The sequence below is a fragment of the Vidua macroura genome, chromosome 25 (genome assembly GCF_024509145.1).
Source record: "Vidua macroura isolate BioBank_ID:100142 chromosome 25, ASM2450914v1, whole genome shotgun sequence".
NCBI lineage: Eukaryota > Metazoa > Chordata > Aves > Passeriformes > Viduidae > Vidua > Vidua macroura.
Genome location: NC_071595.1, coordinates 3,466,077 through 3,492,348, shown reverse-complemented (window position 1 = coordinate 3,492,348; position 26,272 = coordinate 3,466,077). Strand labels below are relative to the sequence as shown.

The following is a 26,272-nucleotide window of genomic DNA, read 5'->3' as shown; positions in this document are numbered from 1 at the left end:
GCCCAGGCGGCAGCAGGAGCTGACTGGAAATGTCACCGAGGCTGGGGCCGCTGGAGGACACCAGCCCCGCGTCCTTCCCGGCCCGCAGGGGAGCGTGCGCTGGGCTGGCTTTTGTTGTTCCCCTGCTGTGGTCTGTGCAGCCTGAGAGCCTCTCCTGGCTCAGTGAGAGCCCAAACGCCCCTCGGGGCTCTGCTGTGCCACTCACACCCCGCCATGAGACACGCCAGGCTCAGCCACCCTCCCCAAAAGTGGCCCTGAGCCACCCCGGCCCTCAGCTCCAGCCTTCAGGGCTTTTCTCTCTCCCCTCACTTGGAAGCTGCATTTCCTCCTCCTTCTCCAACCCACGCAGCCAACCCACAGGGCGGCTTCCCTGGCTAAAGGAAAAGCCACCAGTTTCTCAGGGACAAGGGGCACACGTGGAAGCGCTCCCAGAGCCGAGTGCTGGTTACACTGCCATGAAATCCAGGACAGAACCCAGCTCCCCTCCAGGCCAGCCCAAGGGGGTCCCCACCAGCCTCCTGTCCTGCACGGCAAGGCTTGAGCAGCCTCAAGGGCTGAGCTACTCCCAGCACCCACAGCAGGCACATTCCGACACCCTGCTCCCATTTTGCTCATACACAGGGCCCATCTTGAGCCCTCTGCAGTTTTGTCGCTGGCACTGCCAACAATTCCATCAGAGAAAAGTGAATTTGTCAGTCAGGCTGCAAATATGTTCCTCCCCCCACATCCCGGAGCATATCCCTCCTCTGCCTCCTCAACCCAATCCTCTCATCCAAATGACAAATACAACTCATTTTCTGGGTCCTTCTACCCATTTCCACCCACAATTCAAACACTCAGCTTCCAACCACTCACTCCAAGAGCTGACCCAATTAGCTGATTGCCAATTCCAGTTATGGATGCTCATTGCTTTGTTACAGCAGAGCTGCCTTTTAAAGCAATAATTTATATCAGACAGGATTTGAAATGAAGAGGCCTCAAAAGACCTTCGGCTGAAAGGTGTCCAACAGGAATTTTTAAGAGAAGAGTTCAAATGGATTCTGAGAATAACAGCCTGGTTTTCTAACTCTCCCTTAAGGCCTGCAGATTGGACAGCAAGGAAATACTTGGGAGGTTTTGCAGCAGGAATCCGGAGGAAGAAGTGAGTTTGTGAAATCCTTTAGCAAAGGAACAGCTCTGTGTGCAAAGGGCATGTACGGCATGGAATGTGCTGCTGCTGACACCGGAACCCCTCGGGAGCTCCCTCAGGAAGGGTGACTCGGGCAGGTGACCCCATGTCTTCCTGAGCCCCCAGCCCGGGCCAAGGGACTCCCCTGGGAGCAGCTCCAAGGCAGGATGGGCTCGTGCAGCTCCGTGCCTCCACACTTCCCTCGGGCTCCTGGGCTCAGCAGGGGCCTCCCCAGGATTTCAGAGTTCTGCTGTCTCTGAGAGCAGACACAGGGACTGCTGGAACAGCTCTGCAGGATGTGCTCCCTCCCCTCCTCCCATCCCCACCCCAGTGCTGGCAGCTCCAAACCCTCACTCCACCGACACCTCCGAGTTCCTAAACCTGGATAAATTAACTCAGCTGACTCCGTGGCCATCACAATTTAAGGGCCACATTTTGGGCTCCCCAGCCCCCTTCCCACGCAAGTGTTTGGAGCCTCTGTTCTCTGAAGAACTGACAGCACCTGGTCCAACCAGGCCACCCTCCACCCACCCTCACAGAGGAGAAAGGTAGAACAAAACCACAAGGATCCCCTGAACAAAACGACACCAAGAAAGAACTAGAACAAAGATTTGTTTAATCGCTTAACCCCTTCTCTTCCAGGGACCAGAGAAACAAGTTTTCTGCTCCTTCTAATGAGGGCAGTAAGGCTCGTGTGTTACCTCTACAACTGCAGGGGCAAAGTTTACGAGATGATCGTCTTTAGTACTCAAAAAAGGGAGAAGCAATGGTCACTGCAACACTAAGAGAATCCTAGAGTCTCCTAACGGAGAGCCCATTGCTAGAATACAAAAATAAAGGAGGCATCCCTGCATATCCCAGGCTAGAAAGAGTTAACCAGAAAGAGCAGGAAGAAGCTTTCCCAAAGAGGGGGCTGAAGTAAACAGCAGAGGTCAATAAAGCAACATCTTCTCCTGACTTCCCCAGTGTGTTTTTTTTCCTTCACGAATAAATACAAATTCCTCGTTAACAAGCGACAAGCAGGTAATCTGCCCACAGCAAGGGGAAAAGGGGCTAGAGGCAGAAAGATTTTCCTCTCCCCTTCTCTCCTATTATTATTAATCTTCCTTTTTTTTTTAACCAAAGCAGCCATTAAAAACAGCAACCCACTGCAGAGGCAGGGAATCTGGTTGCTTTCACACTGCAACTGGCAGGTAAAAGAGCTGCACTGTCTCACAAGGGTAAAAAAAACCAAAAAATAGCTGCCACAGCAAAAGGTGAATGGGGAGGGAGAGGTCTGTTCTCTTCAGAGCTTTCCATCTCAGTCTCTCAGTTTAAAAATCAAAGTCTGCAGACGTTGTCTACTGAAAGCTGAAAAAAAAGTTTGAGTGGGAGGAGAATAGGAAAAAAAAAAAAAAAAAAAAAAAAAGAGGATACATCTAGTCGGAAGCCTTAAGCAAAAAAAGGAAAGGGCAGACTATGTCAGAAAGCCACCCAAGTGAAGAGAATTTTCTGCTGCCTCTGGGTTTGGAAGAGCAGCAAATGCCGGGGGTGCACCTGGCCATGCCCCCAGCCAGGTGAACTCAGCCTCAGCACGAGAGGGGAGGCTGATCCTGCCCTCACAGCCAGGCAGAGCACGGGGAGCTGGTCCCTTTGAGGGGCTCCCACGGCAGCGGGGCGAGCGCAGGCTTCACCCCGGGACAGAGCAGGAGAGTCTGTCCGAGGGGCACCCTCGGCTCTCAGCCCTCCCTCTGCAGGAACAGAGAGATGCTGCCAGCTGACCTCTCTCGCTCCTCATCTCCAGGATTGTTCTGGAAGGCAGAGGCAGCCCTGGCTCAGGCAGCCCCGCGCAGCTGCGCTCAGCAGTGCCTGGCAGCCAGAGGCAGCCAGGGGAGGAAAGAGAGGCCTCTCATCTTTCCACAGCAGCAACAGGAAGACCAGGGATTGCACCACGTGGAAGAACAGCACACACACATGTGCACACACTCCCAGACACACACTTCACACCCCTGGGACCAAGGCTAACATGTTCAGACCTTCGGCAGGAAGAGACACGAGACAGCGCAGAGCGGTTCAGATCTCCAGGGGCTCTTTGGTCTTAGTTGATAGTCCTAGAAAAAACAACCTCCAGAGGTGGTTGTAGCACAGCTGTGTAAGATCTGTGGGGTATTTAGTGTTTGGCAACTGCAAGAGGGGAAAACAGGGCTGTGTGTTACAGGAGGGGGAAGGAATGGAAGTACAGTGCTGTGTTTCCAGGTGTGCTCCTGGCTGTGCAGCCAGCCAGGCCGTGGGGACTGGGAACAGGAAGGAGAGTTCCTGAGAGGACCACGAATCCATCTGATGTTACACCAACAAAGAGGCAGGGAAGGCCCACCTTGGCCAAGACAGAGCAGCCACCTGCACAAAAATGCTGCTTCTGACAGCTCCAGACTGTAGCTGTATCATTCACACGGCGACAACATCCTCAGCTCCTGCACAGGTGACATGGAGAGGAGGAAGTGAACACAGCTACACACCTTGGGCAATGGAGAGGTGCTGTCACCTGCCCTTTTCCTCAGCAGCTTTAGCTACACAAGTCCTGGGCCTCTGATCTAGCCTGTGCCCATTGCTGTCACCTCCCTGCAAGGACTCAGAGACCACAGGAGGGAGTATCAGAACTGGGCAAGCTCGTTTTGCCCCGTGGAGCTGCACACACCCAGTGCCTTCACTGATCCCTCAGCTACGACAGGGGGACAAGACAGGCAGCCTCCAGTCCTCAATACAGCACAGCTACATCTGCTGACGTGTCTGAGATGGAAGCCAGAAGAAAGGTGTTCTGGGACAAAACAGGTGTTTCATGGCCAACAACCGTAAACCAGGGGCCTCTAGACAGGCTGGTAGCACAGTCAAGCTTTCAACATCACTGCAGTAAATTAATTCCATAACCCCTGCCCTAGGTTTGTATTTTATTCAGGAATTTAACATCCCCCCTGCAATGCAGGCAACAGCCCCTGTACCAGATCATACAGCAGCTCTGGAAAAATAATCACCAGTTACACTGCTCACAGACAACTCAAAGACCCCTGCTGGGACTAAATTCCACTAAAGGCAGACCCCGGACTGCACTGCCATGGAAGAGGAGGAGGTGGTGATGATTTAGAGACGGCCGCTCCTGCCCCTGCCAGCTTGTCCTACCCTGTGCATAGTGCGAAACAGTGCAGTCATTCACCAGATAAAGTTCAGGACCAAGGAAACTCGGTTCCCTTTCAGCCAAACATTTAGAGGAAGGAGAGGCAGTTCTGTTTTAGCTGGGCCGGCATTGGACTTGCCCCTCTGAACTGTCTTCATCATCTGAGCCTCCAGCCCCACCACTGGTCAGTCCTGTGATCCGGTAGCCCATGTTGAGCAACATCACCTCCAGTGGGTCCGCGTTCATCCGCCGCTGGTTGGCTTGGGAAGCACCTTCCATGTCCACGACCACGCGGCCGTTGAGGGTCTCACTCTGCAAGACACCAGGGGAGAGCACTCAGGACCAAGGAGGGGCTGCTCCTGCTGCTGCAATGGGAGATCCCAGTGGGAAAAGACAGCAGGAAAAGAGGGAGGCTCTGGCTACAGCTCTTACCTCCGGCCTGGGGTTCCAGAGTCGCACGACCGGGTCGATGCCGCTGGTGGCCAGGAAGCAGTAGCTGGGATGAGGCTGGAGACAGTTCACAATGGACTCGTCTCCCTGCAGCACACGCACCAGGTTGGTGGTTTCCTTCTCCCAGATGAAGAAGGAGCCATCGTCCGAGCCGCTGACGATGTACTGGGCATTGCTAGGGCAGAGGAGCAAAGCCTGGGGGTCACACTCAAGAGCCAGGCTCCAGCAGGCTGAGAATTTCACATGGCTTGTCATCAGCAGGTTGACATCCCTCACACTTACGTATCCAGATAAAGCTCCCCATGCTGGTTCCCTGCATTCCCAGGAGCCCTGTTTTCAATCCCAAGTGGATTTCTGAATTGCTAGCCCAACCAGGTCCTCTGTGGATCTGCTCCTCATCAGCTGCTCATGCAGCAACGTGGGAGGAGGGTTCCTGTCAGCTCCTCCCAACCCTCCAAACCAGTGTGTCCGTGTCATTTTATGAACAGTAACATGGGGCTATACGTGAGGCTTCCACGGAACAGATAATCCTGCTGCTGTTCACTCCTGTCCTGCACCCTTGCTACCATCTGCCAGCATACCTGCCAAAGAAATTGGCCTCCTTGATGTCTGTCGTGGTGTTACAGTGGCCGCAGTACCGGAACTTGTAGTCGTAGCTGCGCTCCCTCAGCACCATCTCATCCTCAGAGATGGAGTCCTTGCGGCCCGTGGCTCGCAGCCGGATGGGGCCACCCCCCTTCTTGTCTTCAGCTGCAAGGACAACACGTTTCCCTCAGCACCCCTGGGGGAGTTCTAAGCAAAACACACCCCAGGAGACCCCAGCAGCCTTAGAGAAGAGTTAAGGGCAATTCCAGCAGGAAGCAGGGCTCAGAGCATGAGCTTCCTTCCTTCCAGATTATCTCCTGGCTACATCAGACTCCTTTTATCACACTCTCACTCAAGAGCAAACCAGGACCAGGCACAAGGAAAGAACAGGCTCAGGCCAGTTTTTGTGCACAGCAACAATCAATCTCTCTCAGAAGTTGGAGCTTTACTTCAGAGGGGCAGTTTAAGGAGGAAAGTCCTTGTGTGCTCATTAGATTTCACTGTAACCTTGGAGAAGCCCAGGAGGAGCAGCACTCACCGTTATCACTCTTGGAGAAGAGGGCAGCATTGATGTCCCTGTCTAGTGCATCGCAGGCACTGCTGTGTGCTTGTTCTGGAAACTTCCCTTTAAAGTCATCCAGACACTCCAGTGCTTCTGCCACGTACTTGAGTTCAAAGAGACAGCGGGCGAGGCGGAAGTGGGCCTTCAGGTGGCATGGATTTAGGGATATGGCCTTCAAGCAGTCCCTCAGAGCATCGTAATGGTCCCCATCCCTGAGGAAAGCAGAGCGGTGGATCAGCCAGCCCAGGCAGCAACAGCAAACATTTTCCACTGCTGTTTCCCAGCCCTCATTTCACTGCACAGCTTGTTGTTTCCAGCTCTCTACACAATCCCACACCCCAGGAGCTCACTAACAGCATTTGCTGTGACTCGGGGGCACCACCTGACCCAGCCCAGCCTCCCCAAGGCCTCAGCAGACGCCCACAGGCAGCTCTGGGATGTGACCACACCAGGCTGCCCCGCCAGCCCTGACCTGCCATTTTAAATCCAAGAGAGCAGAGCTCCCTGCTGCAGCACATTTCGGGAAGTCCTTTGAAGATGGAGGATGCAGCAGCCCTCTGGCCAGGCAGCGCAGCCCTCCCGTGCCAGGCGGGCTCCCTGTCACAGCTCAATCGTGCCCCTGTGTGGACACACGGCACAGCTCCGGCCCACAGAGCCCCGGCCAGCAGCTGCAGGACCTCCCACCACCAAGGGACAAATGTCTCGAGCAGGAACCTTTTCTCACCTTTACAGGAAAAAACGGCAGAGTTTTAGAAGTGAGCGTTACAGCAGATGGACTGTTCTGGGTATTTGTATCCCGTTTACAGCCTGATTTCCCCAAGCTCAGGGCTCTGGCAGTGAGGCTGTCTGTGGCTGTGTTCTGGAAGCAGGATGGACTTGGTGAGCCCTGTGTGGTGCCCAGCTCAGGCTGGCAGGGCAGACACACCTGGGGTACCTCAACTGCTCAGACACCACAAGCTGCCTAAACAGAGTGCCAAGGCTCCATTTGATGGTTAATAATAGTAATAATAATGATAATGTTTCATATCTGTAACCTGCATGCCCTACTGTGACTGCCCCATCCCTGGAAGTGTCCAAGGCCAGGCTGGACAATGCTTGCAGCAGCCTGGGATAGTGGAAGGTGTCCCTGCCCGTGGCAGGGAATGGAACGAGACGGGCTTTAAAGCCCCTTCCAACCCAAACCATTCAAAGATTCTGTGCACTGTTTTGCACCAAGGTCCAAAACACTCCCAAGGAGAGGATGAATTCACAGAGCAGCAATTTTAGATCACGTGAAACTTCTGTCAGGGGACCACAGGTAGGCTCAGGTTGGAAGGGAGCACTGAAAGTCATGCAGGACCCCTTCCCTGTACAAACAGGGCTCCCTACAGCACATTCCTCAGGACTGTGTCCAGTTTTTGATTATCTCGAGTAAAGGAGACTCCACACCCTCTGTGGGCAGCCTGTCCCAGTGCTCTGTCACCCTCACAGTGAAGAAGCTCTTCCTTATGCACAGGTGGAACAGGGAAGAGGCGTCTCAGTGTCTGGACTTATTAAGGGGAGCTCCAAATCTTGCAGGAGCTTGTTTTGCAATCCATGCACGCTGCAGCTCCCTCCTGTCCAGGTGGGTCCTGGACACTCTCCAGCACAGCCCTGCCCATGAGATCTGCAGCAGGAACATGGCTCTCCAGGTACCTCTGCAGCACTGCCAGGGTTAATTCAGGACATGCAGCAACAGGCCATTTTTAGTCAGAGAAAGAGGGAATGCAAGTTACCTGTTAGGGTGACAGACAGGTGTCCCACACTTGCACACATGACTGGGCTTTTAAACTGCTTTGCCACCCTCAAACATCCTTCAAGCTCAACTACCAGCATTGACAGCCCAACAGACTGGTGTGAAAATGGACATGGTAAAGCAGGCTCTGACTTCTCCCTTTGTTACAGGATTGACTCAGCTTGTGCAAAACTAGAAATCAGCTCAGTACTGCCAACGTGGACTGCTGAAAGCAATCCAGAGGGGGATGCAGTTGGCTTTTAGGAGCAAAATTTCAAAGGACAGCCTTAGAAGTGCTGGAAAATATGAGCAGCATCTTAAGGGAGATGAACAAGGGGAGGTTAGGAAATTACAGACCTTCCTTTTTTCCTTGCTCTGTTATTCAGAGAATGAGGCCAAAGCAGAACCTGCAGGGTTCTGAGGGTGGCCTGTACCTGTACCTGCTCCAGACATCAAGAACACCTCAGAGACACATAGTGGTTCAGCCTGGGTCACTGTCTGCCTCTCCCCCTGCTCAGTGACATCCCAGCCACCTTCCCCACATTCCACAAACTGTTCCTAGCAGAAAAGTGCCCCATTTCTGCACCTGGCAGGTATCACCTCAGTGCTATTGAAATCCTAGCCCCTGCATGCCACAGAAACCCACTGTGTATGTTTTCCACATCTTCCTGCTACCCAAAACTGTGGCAAAGCAGTAGCTGACACACTGAAAGGTTCAGATGTGCCAGCACCCTTCGGGAAAAATGATTCCTATAAGAAAACTGTCATTCATGAGATCAGCACTCAGCTTCTGTGTTCCATCCCTTAATCTCAACCTATTGTTCTTCTCCTTCTGAACACTGAGGTCTTTTTGAGGCAGCTCCCAAATCTCTGCTATTGCAAAACAGCCAGTAGGCCAGTTACCAACAGTCACAACTGCTGGCTGCTCTTTATCTTGGCAAGAAGAGAGGAGAATTCATACTGGGGATTTCAGCAGGGAGAGGAGAAGGATATCCTCACAAAGCAAATGGAGATGAAGGACCACAGCTATTTTAAATATGTTAATGGCAAGTCATGGTACTCAGTCTTACTCTACTCAAGGGGACAGGCACTAAAATAATTCAGCTGTATCTTGCAGATGCAGCTCTGGCCACTGGTCAGAGCAGACATTACCTACTGCAGAGACTGACAGGGTGTTTTGCAAGCAGCAGGGCAGAATCCTCTCCGGACTGCAAGGATCCACCACCTCCCCAGACCCCCCCAGAGGTTTGTTTCCAGTCAAAGGAGTGTGGGTTAACTGGGGTAACACAGGAACCACTAGGTCTGAGTGTCTGCAGTGTGAGGTTCTTGGATAAAGCAGTAACCAAAGCCACCCCAGCAGCCCTAAAGCAACTTCTTGTCATGGGATATTATAAAGCACAGTCACCATTACATCATGTGTTGAGAGCAGATTTAAGAGCCCTTATTTAATGCAAATCCAAACCATCCAAAGAAACACAGACATCCTTGGAGACATCCAGAATGCTGTGAATCAGATGTGGATTTTGGGTTTCTTTTTAAACAGGAAAGGATCAGGATTTCACACAGCACATCAGTAGGTGGGCTGTGCCTCCCCAGAATTTGTCCAGCACAGACTGCTGCACCACCCCTGTGTGCCAGAGGTGCCCAGTTATGTTTCAGTGTGACAACCCCAACCCTGCCTGCCAGAGGGACCAAGGTGGCCCCTGGGAGTCACCTGCAGTGACACTGCCCCCTTACCACTTGCGCTTCATGTAGGCAGCAGCTCTGTTCCCATAGAGCATGGCATTGTTGGGGGCCTTCTGCACAGCTTTGCTGTACAGCTGGATGGCCTGCGTCCACAGCTGGCAGGCAAAGGCCTCGTTGGCTTGTTGCTTGATCCTCTCCAGGTATGGGGGCAACTCCACCTGGGGGCTGCAGGAGAAGAAGGGAGCAGCACAGGTAAGTTGTACGTCCTTTGCTCCAGGTTAGAGTCTGCAGTGTTTAGTTCCAGCTTAGCTAATATTTGCTAGACTTCCTAAAAAAAGATTCAGGAAAAGGCAGAAGGGATTCTGGACCTGAAGAACTGGAGTTTAAGAGGAAAGTTTGGTTTTGACCACAGAATCCCAGAATAGTCTGGGTTGGAAGAGAATGTAAAACCCATCCCGTCCCACCCCCTGCCATGGCAGGGACGCCTTCCACCACCCCAGGTTGCTCCAAGCCCCATCCAACCTGGCCTTGGACACTTCCAGGGCAGCCAGAGCTTCTGTGGGCACCCTGTGCCAGGGCCCCCCACCCTCTGGCAGTCTCACTACATCATTTGACTGTTTCCAATTTTTCTTCATCTACAGACACACTCCAAATTGAGCAGTGGGTATTTTAAGCATCAGACTTCACCAATACGTCTTTGTTTCAACTGCATAAACAACGTTTCCACTGCTCTTTTAGAAATGCACAACCATGCGCATGCAGAAGCATCTGAGCTCACCAGGCCCATGCTCCACAACCCAAAATTCCAGCCCCATTCCTGCTGCCGCGGTGGAGGGGCCATCTAGAGGAGAGGAGCTGAAACAGCCCACAAAGTGACTTCGGAGGAACCCAGACTACCCATATATGGTATTAAATAAGTGTCTTGACTTTGAACCAAGTCTCAGCAGCTGGAAGAAAAACAGCCACCAAGATGTGCTGCTGCTCCTTCACCCCAATTGCATTTTGCTCCTAAAGAAAGAAATCAGCAGGAGCAATAGAAGAGGCTCCATCCAGTCCTAGCTCCCATGTGCAGAATGGCACTAGTGTTCCAGTGTTGTCACAGAACAATTCTGGCTGCTTCAGTTCAGTTTGCAGCAGGCAAGTGCCCAAAAAATGGCAGAGGGAAGCAAGGTTCCTTCACCTGCCAGCCTCCGCCACTATCAACACACAGTTCCTGCAGGCCAGGAAGCAACTACCACTCAGGACACTTTGCTTCGAGGCCTGAAAAATCATTTCTTGGTTTTGTCCACCTTAATTCATCATAAGAGGAAATATCCTCACAGACAATTCCTCCCAGCCCAGGCACAAGTGGCCAACACAGCCCCAAGGACAGAGGCCACTTGGCAATCCAGGAACAGGGCAAGGGATTTGAAGCTCACACCTTTCTGGCAGCACCTCACCCTGAGAGAGGCAAAGGACAAAGCCACAGAACCACCTGGAGGGGCAGCTGTGCCCTCACCTCACGTGTGCCCTTCCCTCGGCCAAGCGGAAGCCATTGCTGTGGAGATGGATCCCATTGGACACTCCATTGGTAGAGGTTTTTCCATTCTGCACTTCTGAAAGTCAGAGAAAGATATATACAGCCATGCTAAGTATCAATGTAGATTATACAAGCTCAGGGTTTATTTTACAGCAGGGCCAACCAAACACGACTGCTCCATTCAGAGCAGAAACAAAACTTCCATGATTCCACCTGCTCCAGCCACCTGGATTTGATTTTTCCTCTTATATTTAGAAATCTCTGCAGTGTCCTTTGCAATACAATTCTAGATCAGAAAACCAGACACACAGAGAACTAAGTGCTAAGGGAATTACTTTTGACCGATTTCAGGCCATGGTTGGAGTATCATGGAATCCTGGAATGGTCTGGGAGGATACCAGGACCGCAACCACTGAACAGTCTACTTAATCCTGAGCACAGCTTCAGGCACTCTCAACTCACACACCCCCCACCCTCTCCACATGGCACTTCTGCCCTCATGTTTTGTCCCACTGCAGAAGGATTTTAGCACGAGGGTATGAACTGCACTGCAGAAGCAGCCTAGCAACACCCACAGCCTGCTTCATTCTCCTCCTGCACCCTGAAAATGAACTGTGCAGTACAGAACTCCCCTCTGCTGTTTGCTCCCTTTGTGACTGCATCACACTTACCCCCTGAAGTGTGGCACTTCTTTGGGAGGAGAAAAGTGTATGGTCGCTGCTTGTATGTCAGATCAAACAAATAGACCTGAGGAAAGGAAAAAAGAGCATGAGACAAATCTGCAAAACAGAGATGCTCAGGTCAGAAATAAAAGAGGGCTCAGTAGGTACACAGATCCGTGTTTGTGTTTGCTACTTCCAATTTTCTCACTGGGAATCTTTTTTATAGATAGGCACACAAGGGATGGCAGCAGTAATTGGGGTGTGTCCCAGTCCAGCCCAGTTCAGAGAGAACAACACTGACTAACAGGAACCTGGTCTTACTCCACACCTGCAGAATTAAAAAGATGACCTGACCACTGACCTACCTGCTCAGAAAGCTTCATATTTCAATTAAGCAACTGAGATATTTCAATTAACACCATGATAATGAAGAAACCAAACACCTATTGACAGAGAAGAGGCAGGACACTGAGGAAAAGTCTCCCTAAGGTGAAACCAGTATTTCCCGAGAACCTCCCAGGGCAGCTCTGTGAAATCCTAATTTACAGCTGTACTGGGACAGGAATGGACAGCCCAGGCCAGTCCCACGGTTCACCCTCTCCTAAAGGGAGTGAGTGCACGTGTGAGAAAGAGCTGGAGAGGACAAGCACAGTGCAACCTGCCCACAAGCAAAGGTCCTGTTTAATCCACGCTGATTAATGCTGTCAGGAGGATTTTCTCATTCCATTGATAGGCTTTACAAAAGATCCATGAATATCACCCAGAGCTTAAAATTAAAGCAATCAATATTCCAGGTGAAGGCCTTTGCTTCTCCAAGTTCCTCATTAACTACATTCTATTATAGAAGCAGTTTGATGTTTCAAGAATGAGTTATGAAATCCTTTCTAGGTCAACAAAGGTCAGTTCCAGAACTGGTTTTGTTTATTTTCTTTCCCCTCTTCCAGAGAGTGAAACGTGAATTGGAAAACCACAACAGAACATGGTTTAACTTTGATCAGTGACAGCGTAACAAATATATCCCTAATCCCAAGTATTTAGTCTGAATTAATCAGAAAGCAGTTTAAAATCAATCACATTACCCACAGAGAAGTTGCTGTACCTATTTTCAGTAGCACACAACAATGTCCACTGACCCAATGTGAAGCTTTTCTGACTCCTTACCTGCTCCCCTCCCATGTTGACCAACAGCTCGGTGCCATCAGGGCTGAAGGTGACGTACGTGGCCACTAGGACCCTCAGCCGGTTGTTGTAGTCTGGAAGCTTCACTGGGAGGTGCCCTGTGGAGAGGACAAGTCCAGAATTATTGGCTTAACTCTTAACTGTTGTCTTTGTCCTACCCCAGCTGCTCCCTTTTACAAGAGCAAAGCCATGGAGCACAAGCACCCATGGGATTTTCCATTTCCCGCTGTTTACAGGATCCTTCCACGAGGAACCAAACCATGCACAGAGGCCTTTTCACAGGTTCTGGGAATTGATGCCCCATCTCTGGAAGTGTCCAAAGCCTGGCTGGATGGGGCTTGGAGCAACCTGGTCTAGTGGAAGGTGTCCCTGCCCACAGCACGGGTGGAACAAGGTGTGTTTTAAGGTCCCTTCCAACCTAAACCGTTCCGTGATTCCATGATTCCAATTTTGCACAGCAACCCCACTTGAAGACAGGAATCATAACTGCCTTGTTAACAATGAGCCTCCAGAACCCAGCAAATCTCAGTTTTGGGGATTCACTAGGATTTGGCTTTTGTGATTTGTGGCCATCTGCAAATACCTCCATCCTCAACCCCCTAATTAGGTTTCCTTAATAAAGCCCTCAGCACAAGGAAACCAAAGCTCCTAAATATTCAGCTCACACACAGGTTCTGTTCTTCAGACAGCAGATGTGTTGCATGACCAATTCAGGGGACCTGAGGAATCCTCTAGTGGGAATCATCAGGAGCAGGACTGTCAGAACTGGTCTGCTGAACATGCTGGTCTGAGATATTGTAAAAAAAAAAAAAAAAAAACAAAAAAAACCACAAAAAAACAAAAAAAAAACCAAAAAAAAACCCCAAACATTTTGGGGTAAAAGAGAGTAAATAATGAGCACTGGAGAAAAATGTCATCTAGATTGCTCAGATACTGCATCACTGATTCTTCATCTGCAGGATGAGGACAAGTCACTTCTGTGCCAAAAAGATTTTGAGCAGCAGCTTTGCTGGGACCAGTTCCAGGAAAGCCTATAGAGCCCAGGTTATATCCAATCCTTCACTGTGCAGTAGGAGTGACAAAAACACAGTTATGCTGGACAAAAAGCAGCAAGGCTAGCTCACCACCCCAGTGAAATGACCTGCAATTCCATGGAACATCCCATGGCAGAGCTCCCCTGAGCAGGGGTTTGTGTGTGATGGGCAGAACTCTGTCTCTGCAGGCAGTGGAGTCCCCGGTCACCCCCATGCCGCCCAGAGCGAGGCCCGTACCTGCCACGTAGTACTGAGCCGCCCCGTCCGGGAGGGGCTTCTGCCGGTCACAGAACGTGTGCACTCCAGCTGAGGGACTCTGCTTCATGCTCTTCCTACCCAGAGAGAGGAACAGCCTTATGATAACTCCAGCATTCAGCTGCTGGAAGCCTCATCTACACCAGCTTTTCTTGTCCACCCACGAGGACAAGGCCTGCTGCCAACACAGCAATGGGGTCACCAGCCTCACACCACCCCGGTGTGCTCAGCTAAAAGACTTTGGGTGACAGAAAAAATGGAGGGAAACTTCCCAGAAAGAGGCGAGTGCTGGACCCCTGCAAGTCCCTCTTCCCACCAGATCCCTGCACCAGGAAATCCCCAACAGCCAGGTGCTGTTACCTGTGGTTGTGGATCATGCGGATGTCATAGAGCCGCACAAAGGGCCCGCTGGCCCCCACGGCCAGGTAATTGTTGTCCTGGGGGTTCACTGTCAGGCACTTGGCCTCCACCAGCTGCCCACAGTACTCAGTCAGGTCTATCAGCACCTCAGAACGTTTGCTGTTCTCCCGCAGGTCGTACTGCCTGCAAAGGGGTGGGAGTGAGGCAGACATATCACGGGGGAACAGAAGCAGCAGGAAGAGACTCATGCGATGTCCTGAGCTGGGACCACACACTAGGCCTCAGTACCAGGATAATCATTAAAAGCAGATCTATAATGTGCAGAGATTTATTCACATTCCAAATGAAACTCCCAAGTCATGACCTGCTCCTTTTCTGGCCTCCCTTTCCAGCAGTGAGGAAAATGGAGGAGCTGAGGAGAGTCTTTATGACTCTACAAGATACATCTTTCCAGTTTTAGGAAAGGGAAAGATGAGCTTAAGCTGTTTAGTACAGAGACAGCCTCCCTTCAGGTCTGTGCACAGCACACATTGCAATGGTTCCCAAAACCAAACCAACCGGAATTCTGTACCTGATTAAGCCATCTTCTGCTGCACTCCAGAAAGTGTTTGGCCACATGGGAGCCGTGGCAATGCGCTTCACTCTGTTGGTGTGATCTCCAAACATGTGCACAGTCTCCTTGACAGTCAAGTCATGGACGTGCACCTTGGAATCTGCAGCTCCCGTGATGAGGATCCGATCCCCCGAGTGCGGCAAGAACTGCAGAGAGGGATTGGACACTCAGCTGGAGAAGCACTGGGGCTGCTCACATGGACACCCTGGCAGTCACAGAGCAGGAACTCTGCTTCAGGAATGTGGGCCAACCCATGTTATTCCCTATTACACAGGTCAGTATGCACACTCAAGAGTCACCAGCTATAGCAGGACACACAAGAGTGTCTTCATCCCACATCCCAATCTGCTACAACAATTTCCTTCCAACTCACTGAGAGAATAAGCTTGGGATCTGCATAAACTAAGTGCAATATTAGATTTAATCCTTTTCCCCATAATTAGAAATATTAATTTTTTTTTTGCGGGAGGTGGAAGTGCTTGCAGGAAAATGCTTCCCAGCAAGGATTTATCCTTTTACTGCTCAGGTTGCTGTTTCTGTTAGCTGCTCTTTCCTTCTAAGCACATACCTTGACAGAAAAGATGTTTGCAGTGTGTCCTGTGTGCATAGAAAGGAGTTTCTTGTGGTGCAGAGGATCCCACACAATGGTATGCTGGTCATCAGAGCCAGAGGCCAACAAGCTAAAAGGAACAGGAGACAAATATGCACCATAAATTCTTCTGTTCCACACCGTGCCCGGGTCTGTGGAGCTGTTTGACCACAGACATCCATTAAATTAATTCAGCCCTAACCAGCCCATTTCCTCTCTTCCCTCAGCTCTCTGTTCTTGCTGCTCACCGTGCACCCATCCCTTCAGCCATGTCTAGAAGCTAAAGCAGACAAATAGCAGCTCCACAGGAAACACAGTTGACTGAGGGATCTCACCACATTGTGATGGGAAAGCAGGAGTGTTTGGTCAACAGCAAAATGCAGGGTCTCCACCTTCCCTACCACCCTGGCTGTGTTAACTGCTCCACATCATCTCTGAAGCCCAGCCAAGGCATTCACTCCCAGGCTCCAGAGGTGCCCAGGCAGTCCCAGGGCTCACGGGGTGAACCACAAACTGCTTTTAAAGTCATTGCAAGGTGCTCTTGGCCTTGTCCATCCATCTGCATCTGGACCAAAGGAATCTGACATCTGCAACTCTCTGGTCTTTTAAACTTAGATTTCTTCATAGCCATTCTCTTTCAAGCACATGAAATTTTCACTGGTAAATAATTCTGAAGAGTATCAGAGGGCAGACTTTGGATGTTGTAAGAGGCATGTGCAGAAACACCCACTCTTCCTCCAGTGCACTCATTTCTCACACAGAAACTCTTCATTCCACTTGGTTACTGGAAGTTGCTCTTTAGAGTCCCTCTAAAATTGCACAGGGGCGAATTCTCTACCTCCTTCCTTGGATATCTGTCCACCAGCAGCAGCTTTTAACAGCATGGTGAAGGGGGTGGGGAAATGTCACCACCGCTGGGCAAATCCTAAAGATCCATTATAATCCATAATACCACTTAAGAGAAGAGAAGAGAAGAGAAGAGAAGCAGACTTCAATCTCCACTTCTTAGTCTGACCATTTCCCTTCTGAACCAACTAAAGGGCCATTTCTAATAATACCCAGATATATTTAACAAAATAAAGCTTCTTTTGAAGCGTGAGCTCTACTACAGCTCAAAATTTGAGCTTGAGCTCCACTTTACTAGAAATGGGAAGCAGCTGCTTATGATAACATGACCTACATCCTACTCTTGGGAAAACCTGGGGCTATGGCTTTGCTGATTCCCCAAATTAAGCCACATACTTACTCTCCTTTTTCATTCCATTCCAGACAGTTGACACACCCAGAGTGACCCTGAGGGAAGGAGGCAAGGGAAGATGGCATTACTCAAACTTCAGATGTATCAAACAGAGCTGTCCTAAGACAAGGACACAGTGAGCTCCTCACAAATAACTTCTTCCAATAAAAGTAGGGTTTTTTTAATTCCAACCCTGCAACGAACTCCACATGCTCAGTAGATAAGCACCTCCAGAAAAGACAGACATGCTAGAGCAGTTGGGGTAGAAAAGGCAAAATGAAACAAATAGAAAGAGGTAGTGTTGAATAAAATGGCAGTTTAGTCTCAGAGGCTACAGCTGAAATCCTGCTGTACACACAGAAAGGTGACTTTCCTTCCAAAGCCCTTGGCTAGGCTGACAAATTACATGTACAGGCACTCTGGGAACACAGGGAAAATACACTTTTGATAGCTCTGTTAGAAGCACCTTGCTGCTGGGTGACTACATCATCCATTTTCATCCACATTAACCAACAACTGCACCAGGAAGCGGGGGAGTGTTGAGCAGCATTTGATGTGGAAGATGTGACTGAAAAGGGGGACAAAAGAATCCTTTTCTCCCCCAAACCAAGGTAATTGATGTGTTAGAGGTTGGCTCAGTTGGGTGGAGCAGGGTATAATGGAGCAGTTGATAATGCCAAGGTTGCGGGTTTGACCCCCAGATGGGGCTCTTCACTTAAGACTTCAATGATCCCTGTGGGTCCCTTCCAACTCAGAATATTCTGTATACTCTTACAATGTTTTCTAAGGTGTGTCAAAGTGCACTACAACCTGTTCCTTAGGGATCCCATTAGAGCTGGGCACATTGAACAGATGACAGCTGTCTTCTTCAGGCATCAGTGCTGAGATTAGGTGTGCCCACCCTGTTAGAGGTTCTCCTGCAGGTGCACCAGGTAGTGCAGAAAGCTCATGCAAGCTCTCACTGGGCTACTCCTGGCTCTAATGCAGTTTCGGGGACCAAGAAATCAGCACTGACCTCATAAAACAGAGCAGTTCATACACTCCTGCAGCAAGGGGCACTCCAAGGAGCTGGTTTGCTCTCAGGACACTCACCTGCAGTTCAGCCTCCAGCCCCAGGCGGCGGATGAAGGGGTCGGTGACATGGTAGTGGCGCTCGAAGCCCAGCGCTCCCCTCTCCTGCAGGAGCAACAGGCACCACACTGAGCACGGCAAGCACAACACTCCTCCTGCCCTCTCAGAGAACATTCTTCAACTTTAAAAATCACACCAGGTATTGGGGCGTCCACAGGTCCTGTACTGTAGTAGGGAGTCACAGAATCCCAGAATGGTTTGGGTGGGAAGGGACCTCAAAGCCCCTCCAGCACCACCCCTGCCATGGCAGGGACACCTTCCACTGTCCCAGGCTGCTCCAAGCCCCGTCCAGCCTGGTCTTGGACACTGCCAGGGATCCAGGGGCAGCCACAGCTGCTCTGGGCACCCTGTGCCAGGGCCTGCCCACCCCCACAATAAAGAATTTCTTCTCAATATCCCATCTAACCCTGTCCTCCTTCAGCTCAAGGCCATTCCCCCTTGTCCCATCACTACACATTCTTGTTACAAGTCTCTCTCCATCCTTCTCATCCTCTGAACATCTCCAGGTGGGCAGATCTTAATCTTTGCCCCTGAACTGATTTAAAACGCTGTGTAACTCAGTGCCAGGCTCCAGCTGAGGAGCCAAAACCAGCTCTGGGAAGCCCACACTGAGGCAGAGTGAGTGGACCCTAACTGGGGCCTGAAAGAGAAGATATGGAAGAACTTGGGAATGCCTGCTATTATCCCTTGGCAAGGACTTCAGCAGGACCTCCATCCTGAGCACAGCAGTCCTGGACCAGAGCTGCCCAGGAGAACTGTGCCACTGCAGAGCCTGTCCCAAGGCACCAGCAGCATAGGGTGAAGAGCTGGGGAGTGGAACTGGCCAGCTGCCCTCAGGGATAGGTTATTCCTCAGGCAGGGAGCAGAGCTGCAGCACACAGGCTGTTCCAGAGGGATGGGAACAGCTGCCACAGAACTGCATCAGTACAAATGAAGGTGAAGGAAAGCAGGACAGTTGTTTCCCCTGTGATCTCACAGGGCTCACAGATGCATCAGCAGATGGCTCTGATGAAAGAAGGCCAACTGCAGAGGCAGGAATGGAGGAGAGAGAATGCCAGTCAGATTTTGGATGGGACATCTAAATGAAGATTCTTCCCTAGGACTTGACCTAGCTGTGGTCTCACTCCATGCCACACTCGTCAATGTAATCCTTTGTCATCAGCATTTAGAGATGGGAACACCAATGTCAAAATCACCCTGGTGGTGCCCAAGAAATCACCCTGGTGGTGCTTGGAGCACATCAGCAGTCCCAGAGCAGACACAGAAGTGCTGAATTCCCTTCCCAGCCCAATGCTCAGTAATGAACTCCACACACCAAAAGCTATTTGAAGACAAAATGGAGACAGACATAAAAGCATTGGAGGCAAAACAAACCAGGCTTTTTGTAGGAGCTTCCATGACAGACTTCAAACCCCATGATGTACTTCTGTGGAGAGCATTCCTAAAGCACTGCAAGGCCCATGCAAGGTGCTGTAGGCATAATTCTGTGCTACTGCAGCCTCAGTGGCTTTGTGAGGGCTGTGGGGTAGGATACTGCTTTTCCTACAAGGAACTGCCTGACTTAGCAATCTTCCCAAGGTCACATGTCAAAGTCTGACATGCAGACAGTCTGAGACAGTCCCAGGCTAAGACTCAAACCACAGAACCAGCCCTTCCTTGTTAGGGCAGCAAAACAAATCTTTGCACATGGATTGAATTACAAGCTTATAACAGAGTTTATAACGGTACCAAACTGCAAAGCGAGCACTCGAGCGCCCAGTTCCTTATTCTGGCCACTCACAGATGCCTTTCCTGAATGCTGATTATCAGCAAAGCTGCAAATGATTTCAGGCCTCTGAGTCCCAGCAATAATTGCCTATTGTGTCTGCTGCAGCCAGTCCTTTCACGTTGATATTCCACCAAAGCAGCCATCAGATGACTGATCCCACCACTGCACAAGATTTTTTTTTTCCCTACACAAAGGAAGTAACACAGCACTCTCTAAAGAAAAGGAGACAGAGAGGCTGTGACAGAGATCATTAGCTTTACTACAGTCAGAAATACCTCTGATGGCAAGATCACACGGGGAGAACACAGAAAGCAGAGAGGGAAGCTGGCTAAGGGCCTTTGTGGTGCCCAAACATAAGCAGCTCTATTTCTCTCTTCAACTCAGAAGGAACAGAGCTGCTGATGGCAAACCAGCCCAGGGAGAGGAACTGTGCTCCTGTCATGCCAGACTTCATCCCAGGTCTCCATTAAGGACAGTGACAGGTCCTGTGTGGTTGTTCCCCTAAGCTCCTTACAGGGCTTATCAACATGTAAGTAACAGAGATCTCGTTCCTGAGTAAAGGCAACACCAGGAGTTTTTCCCACTCCAGCACTGACTCTCCCCTCTCCACCAACACCAGTGAACACGGGGTCACACGTACCTTGATCTGCCTGTGGATGATGTCCCTGGTGATGTTGGCTTTTGCCATCTTCTTGCAGTGGGGCAGACGAAGAGAAGCTGTGGGAAGAGCTGCTGTGCATCCAAGCATTCCAGCTGGGCCAGGATCCACACCGAGGGTGTTCAGTTACCTGAGGGCAGCACGGGGGACAGGGCAGGGACACCACACGTTAGGCCGCTCACACAGTGTCAGGCTCCCAGAAACAGTGGTGGCTAAGAGCTGGAAAGTTTGGAATAAAGGCTCCTGAAGAAACTCAAGGAAGGAACAATGGGAGAATGAATGTCTGGCTCAAGGCCGTTCCCAGTTTGTGGAAAAATTCATGATGAGCAGAATTCCAGGACTATATCAGCCTGGAAAATCCATGTTTCTATCCCAGCAGAGACCCTATGAGTCAGAAGCAGTTTCCTGTCCCAGGCTTCCCTCCCACCATTCCATGACCACTCATGTCCAATGTCACGTTTCCCAAACTCTACAACCAACAAAGATTATACTATGCCGTGAATAAACACAGCACTGATGCTTTTGGCCACATCTTGTCTCTCATTTACTACATTGGATTATCAGCAAAACACCCCTAAAATATCCAAAAGGACATAAACATTCCTTGGAAATCACAACAGCCAACCAGGAGGTCAGAACTGAACACCTAATTACCTCAGCAAGAGAAAAGAGGTGACCAGTTAAAATTGAATTTCCAGGAGAAATTAAAGAGTTTTGCACACTCTTAATGGAGTTTAATGTACTAACCTAAATAATTGAAACCCCATGGAATTGGCTACATCTGCTAAAAAAAACATTCAAATTGCAGACTGATGGTCACAACCCTGAGCTGGACAGGCTGCCTAGCAAAGGATCAGTCAGTCCCTGAGAAATGCTGCAATTCCCCCAGTTTCCATCCCACAGCCCGGCCCATTTAGGCATTTCTACAGTTCTCTTTAAAATAACAAAAAGAATGAAAATGAATTTTCAAACACCCATTTTGTCCTATGTAACCTTCTATCTTAAAAACATTTCCAAGCAGAACAAGCCAAATTTTTCCTCTTCTAAATGAGGAAATGCTGATTCATTGAAACAAGAGCATTTCACAGGAATGCCGCAACAAACAGGAGCCCTGGCAAACCTCATCTGATTCTCTGCAGTCACGGGAGGGCTTCCACTGGCCCTCCCTTGACCTTCCCACCCTGCCACAGGCAAGGACACCTTCCACTCTCCCAGGGTGCTCCAAGCCCTGTCCAGCCTGGCCCTGGACGTTTCCAGGGACGGGGCAGCCACAACAACAACTTCCTCAGGAATGGTTCCCAAGGACAGGAAGGGGAGGAAGCAGCAGCATCTGAGCACAAGGGCAGGTGGATCTGCTGACTTTGCAGCTCCTGAGGGGTTTCTGAGCTGCTTCCCCAAACTTCAGGAGAGAGACTGAGGAGCAGGAGAGTGTCCAGGGAAGGGAATGGAGCTGGGAAGGAGCTGGAGCCCCAGGAGTGGCTGAGGGAGTGGGAAAGGGGCTCAGCCTGGAGAAAAGGGGGATCAGGGGGGCCCTTCTGGCTCTGCACAACTCCTGACAGGAGGGGCCAGCTGGGGGGTTGGGCTCGGCTCCAGGAAACAGAACAGGAGAAGGGGGAACAGCTTCAAGCTGTTACCAAGACCATCCTCAAAAGACACAGGGACAATATCCCAGCACACCTCAGCACCTTCCACTCTTCTTAGAGCCTCCCTACAACATTCCCAGGCTCTGTCCACAGTCTCCCCTCTCCAAACAACATCCAGCTTCCTCCTCTTCTTCCCTGCCAGGCAGATTTCTTGTCTTCCTCTATGAGAGCAATTGGATTTGGCTCTTAGGACCCCGCTATGCCAGTGCCAGGCAGGCTGTCACCTCCCGACTGACAAACACTCCACTGCTCTTTTGGGAGCATTTTTGTCACATTTCCTACCTCTAGTTATGGCTAATTTCTAATCAGCTCCTTTCTCCTCCAACAGCACCAAATAACCTCAAGGACACACGTGGAAAAACGCATGTGCATGGAAAGATCCAGATCTCCCATACACAGCCATAAATAACCCACACCAAGAGGCCAGTTTAGAGCTAAATAAGTCACTGCAAAACCATTAACACCCTATAACCCCTCTGTACAAACAGACAGAAGGAATATCCAAACCTCCCAAAACCACCACTCCTTAACAGACCCAAATTCTCTGGTGTTTCAACAAAGACTCCTCTGTGCCAGCATTTTCTACCTTGTGGAGCCCTGACACCCACCCTGCCTGGGTGGGAGCAGCAATATAGAGGAGCTGGCTATTTCTGGGAGGGCTTTTGGGATTACTGATGTGTTGTGGAGCTTCCCAACTCTCTGGACAAGTCAGTGCCAGCTGTGGTAACTCAGAGGTGGCCCAGGTCTCAGGAGATCAGCACATCTTAACTTTTCTTCTTAAAAAATACAGGCGAGGAAAATCATCCAAGAGATCAGACCTTGGGTAACAGGCTTGGATAAAACCCAGTCCAACAGGAATGCAGGAGTCTAAGGTGTCTCTCTTTCCAGGAAAGTGCTTGATTTGGCAACTGGATGGAATAAAATGCTCAAAGGCCTCCCAGATCTTGTGCCTTTGCTTGGCCAAGAAGGCTCCAAGAGCCTTTCCTCCTTTCCCTTTGCTATTTTTTTGTTACTCAGCAGGTATTCCACAACTACAAAGGCTCTGGCAACCTTTAAATTATCATGGAAACACAGACAAAGGATTAAGAAGCCCAAAATCTCATTCCAGATCACATTTTGAGCATTAGCCACAACTGATCACAATCCCAGACTCCCAGTTCCCATGGATATGACAGTGACCTCATTCAAATATTAAATAAATAAAAAATATTAAATAAAATAAATATTAAGTGTTCTTAACACTAAAGATTATTGACCCCACCACTGTACAGGTAGATCCAGCCTCCAATGTCAAACTGGAATAAAACAAAATCTCCCTAGATTTGTAGATCTCCTGCAAAATATATGTAATAAAAAAAAATTAGACAAAAATCAACTGTGCCTCCCAATTTCTTATGATACGAAGGCTTCCAAACATGAAGCCCCTCCAAAGAGTCTTTGTCACCACTAAAGGAATTGGAAATTCCTTGGAAACTTCCACCATGGAAATTGGCAAAGAATGTTCCTCTTTAGGCAAAACCACCGTGCAAATTCTGCTCTAACCCATTCTTGCAGCTTCTGGCTTTCAACTAACCCGGCACAACCAGCCCCTGGTGGAATGAGGGATTAAGTCCCAGAGTGAGGGACAATTTAGGACAAATCTGCACTGCTGCTACTAGGGCTGGCTCCACAAGTAGCTTCACTTTGGCTACACGTAAGAGATAACCTCATCCCTCCTTCTCTCTGTTCCAGGCCAGGCTGGACAGGCTTTGGAACAATATGGAAGGTGCTCCTGCCACTGCAACAAAATCATCCATAAGGTCCCTTCCAACCACACCATTCCATGATCCCGTGACCTCTTTGTGGTTATTTCTTGGATGACACCAGGGCACATTTCTCTATCACCCTTCAAGGACAACTTTCCCTCATCCCTCACTGCTCCAAACCTGCCTGGGACACCCCAGACAGGACTAAAAACCCGGGATCCGGTAACTGCTGTCACCTCCCCCAGTGACAAGCTCTCCTCAAGCTGCTCCCTGGAGCACACAGAGGATCAGCCCACCTGCAGCTCCTGCACTTTCCCCTGGACTCTCCAGCCGCTGCCACACAGAACTCCAGGGCACAAACGGAACTTTCGCAACGCTTAAATCCACAGTCAAAAATTAACAAGGCACAGATTTCCATGGGCTCCAAATCTGGCAGGCTCTGTTTACACTGACAGTCACTTAAAAGCCCCTTAAGCTCCTGGGAAAGTACACTTCCAAAGGGTACTCCAGGGCATGGAGAGGAACACTCACTCCAAGCCTGGAAACAAAACCTCGACACTGATAACACAAATAATTCCATCAACTTAACATCAAACGCTTCCAACACAGCCTGGATTTGGGGGATGGCTCCTTTGCTTTGTATTTCCCTCTCATGGAACCACCTGAGCACCTCCCACCCACAGCAACACAACGACAGCGATGGGCTCTGCACTGAGGGGGCTGAGCCCCAGCCTTGGCACCAGCACCCTTTGGGAAAGCTCCATCCACCCCAAGGAACCCCACAGAGCAGCAGGACTCCTGAAATCAGCACTTTTAAACAAGCAATCCCATTCCTAACTGCTTGGATGAGCCCAAGTGTCTCAGGCTCCAAACTCAAGGTCAGTGGAAAAAAGCAGCACTCTGCACACCACGAGCCTCTGGATACATGGCTCATCCCAAGGGAGGATTCCTTAGAGCCTTCCCTTCAGCACCTATAAATTATTTCACCCATCCAAACACCACCCAGAACCCACCCTGAGAGGCTTCTTTATCCTCACAACTTGTTTCCCGGCCTTCTTTACCGTGACTTTCCAAGAGGTCACAGATCAAATTAAAATACATAAGTGTAGATAGGAATATTTTTTTTTTTTAGGAAACCTGAAAAACCAAGAGGGAATGTCCTGGCTATCAGCAAACACCTTGTTAAAAGAAGGTTTTTCTCCAGCTGAAGGAGTTGTCAAGAGCAGCAGTGGCTCCCCAGGACAGATGGCTGGAGTAGGGAGCCAGAAGAAGAGGGTCTGAGGTGGGATCCCTGACAGAGCCAGCACAGGGGACTCTCAGGGAAACTCTGACACGCTCAGGCCACACGGTGCTCGCAGCCCAGCCCTCCCACTGCAATCCTGCCTCTCCCCTGACCCCCAGCTGGCACATCCACGGGAAAAAGCGAAGACGCCAGGCAACCCCTCAGCCCCGCACAGGCAACACTCCAGTGCCAAGTCCCACATGGAGCTCCAGGAAGGAGTTTAACTGCAAAGGAGGAGAGGCTGGTCCCCTCTCCAAGGAGAGGGGCTGCAGGACACCCACAGGGCAGGGAACGCTTCTGTGAAGGCTTTAGCCAGGGGACAGCAAGCAGAGGAGGGAGCAGGGCACGGTCACACCCAGGAAAGGGGAGAGGAATGTGAGGACAGGGCAGTGCCAGGGCTGGGATAGGGAAAGGAAGCCAGAAAGCAGGAGCTGTTCCTGGCAGGGGGGGCACCAGCAGATGATGCAGGGCTGGGGGGAATAGGGCCTGGGGAAAACAGGGGTCAGGGGCTGGGGTGGGAGGATGGATAAAGGAGAGATCCTTAAAGGCAGTCAGACTCCTGGTAAAGGGAAGGGGGTGACACCTCGGGGAAATAAGGGGACACCTGACAGAGCCTGGGGTGGGGGGAACTGATGGGAAAGACAGGGGTGGGGGGAAATGTCAGAAAAGGGAGGTGAGGGGGGACAGCTGAGAGGGAAGGGGTACGTGGGGATGTAGCTGTCAGGGAAGGGTTTGGGGCCTACAGGGCGGGCAGCTGACAGGGAAGAGGGTACAGGGGCACAGCTGACAGGAAAGGAAAGCCGGCTGACAGGGAAGGGGGACGAGGTGTGCTGGACTGGGGAGGGAACGGGGGATGCAGCTGCCAGGGAAGGGGACACCGGGGGAAGAGAGACCTGCCAGGGAACGGGGCACCGGGGCCGGCTGACAGACAAGGGGCCCGGCAGATGCAGCTGCGAGCGAAGCGGGTGCAGGGTGCAGCTGCCAGGGAAGGGGGCATCGAGGGGCGGCGGGCAGGGAAGGGATCGGGGTGGGGGGTGTGTGTCAGGGCGGCGGGGCCCGTCCGGCCCGCGGGGGCCCGTTACCTGTCAGGCCTCCCGGGCGCGAGCGCAGCGGGCACGGGAGGTGGCGAGGCTCCATCCATGCAAGGCAGAGCGGGACGCAGCGCAGGGGCCGCGGCGGGGCCCCGGCCGTGCCCCCCGCCCCCGGCACCCCCGCCAGCTGTCCGGGGCTGCGCTGCGCCCCCCG

At 51.0% G+C, this 26,272-nt stretch overlaps 1 protein-coding gene across 1 annotated transcript; it reads right to left on the bottom strand.

The window, feature by feature from the left end:
* Positions 1 to 1,767: 1,767 nt before the first annotated feature.
* Positions 1,768 to 26,272, bottom strand: WDTC1 (WD and tetratricopeptide repeats 1). The gene is made up of 16 exons (XM_053998585.1): positions 26,110 to 26,272; positions 20,340 to 20,487; positions 17,893 to 17,976; positions 16,810 to 16,856; positions 15,543 to 15,654; positions 14,933 to 15,120; positions 14,362 to 14,544; positions 13,984 to 14,078; positions 12,695 to 12,810; positions 11,543 to 11,618; positions 10,851 to 10,947; positions 9,404 to 9,577; positions 5,890 to 6,125; positions 5,348 to 5,516; positions 4,749 to 4,941; positions 1,768 to 4,628 (listed from the first exon to the last, which is right to left on the bottom strand). The coding sequence occupies exons 2-16, from the start codon at positions 20,445 to 20,447 to the stop codon at positions 4,431 to 4,433; spliced, it is 2,076 nt and encodes a 691-aa protein (XP_053854560.1). The 5' UTR covers positions 20,448 to 20,487; positions 26,110 to 26,272; the 3' UTR covers positions 1,768 to 4,430.

Excerpts from the sequence above, each read along its gene's own strand:
- WDTC1 (XM_053998585.1), bottom strand. The coding sequence starts at position 20,447 with ATGCTTGGATGCACAGCAGCTCTTCCCACAGCTTCTCTTCGTCTGCCC. Across the intron at positions 17,977-20,339 it reads TCATCCACAGGCAGATCAAG|GAGAGGGGAGCGCTGGGCTT; the intron begins GTACGTGTGACC and ends TTGCTCCTGCAG. Across the intron at positions 15,121-15,542 it reads CAAACATCTTTTCTGTCAAG|TTCTTGCCGCACTCGGGGGA; the intron begins GTATGTGCTTAG and ends CCCTCTCTGCAG.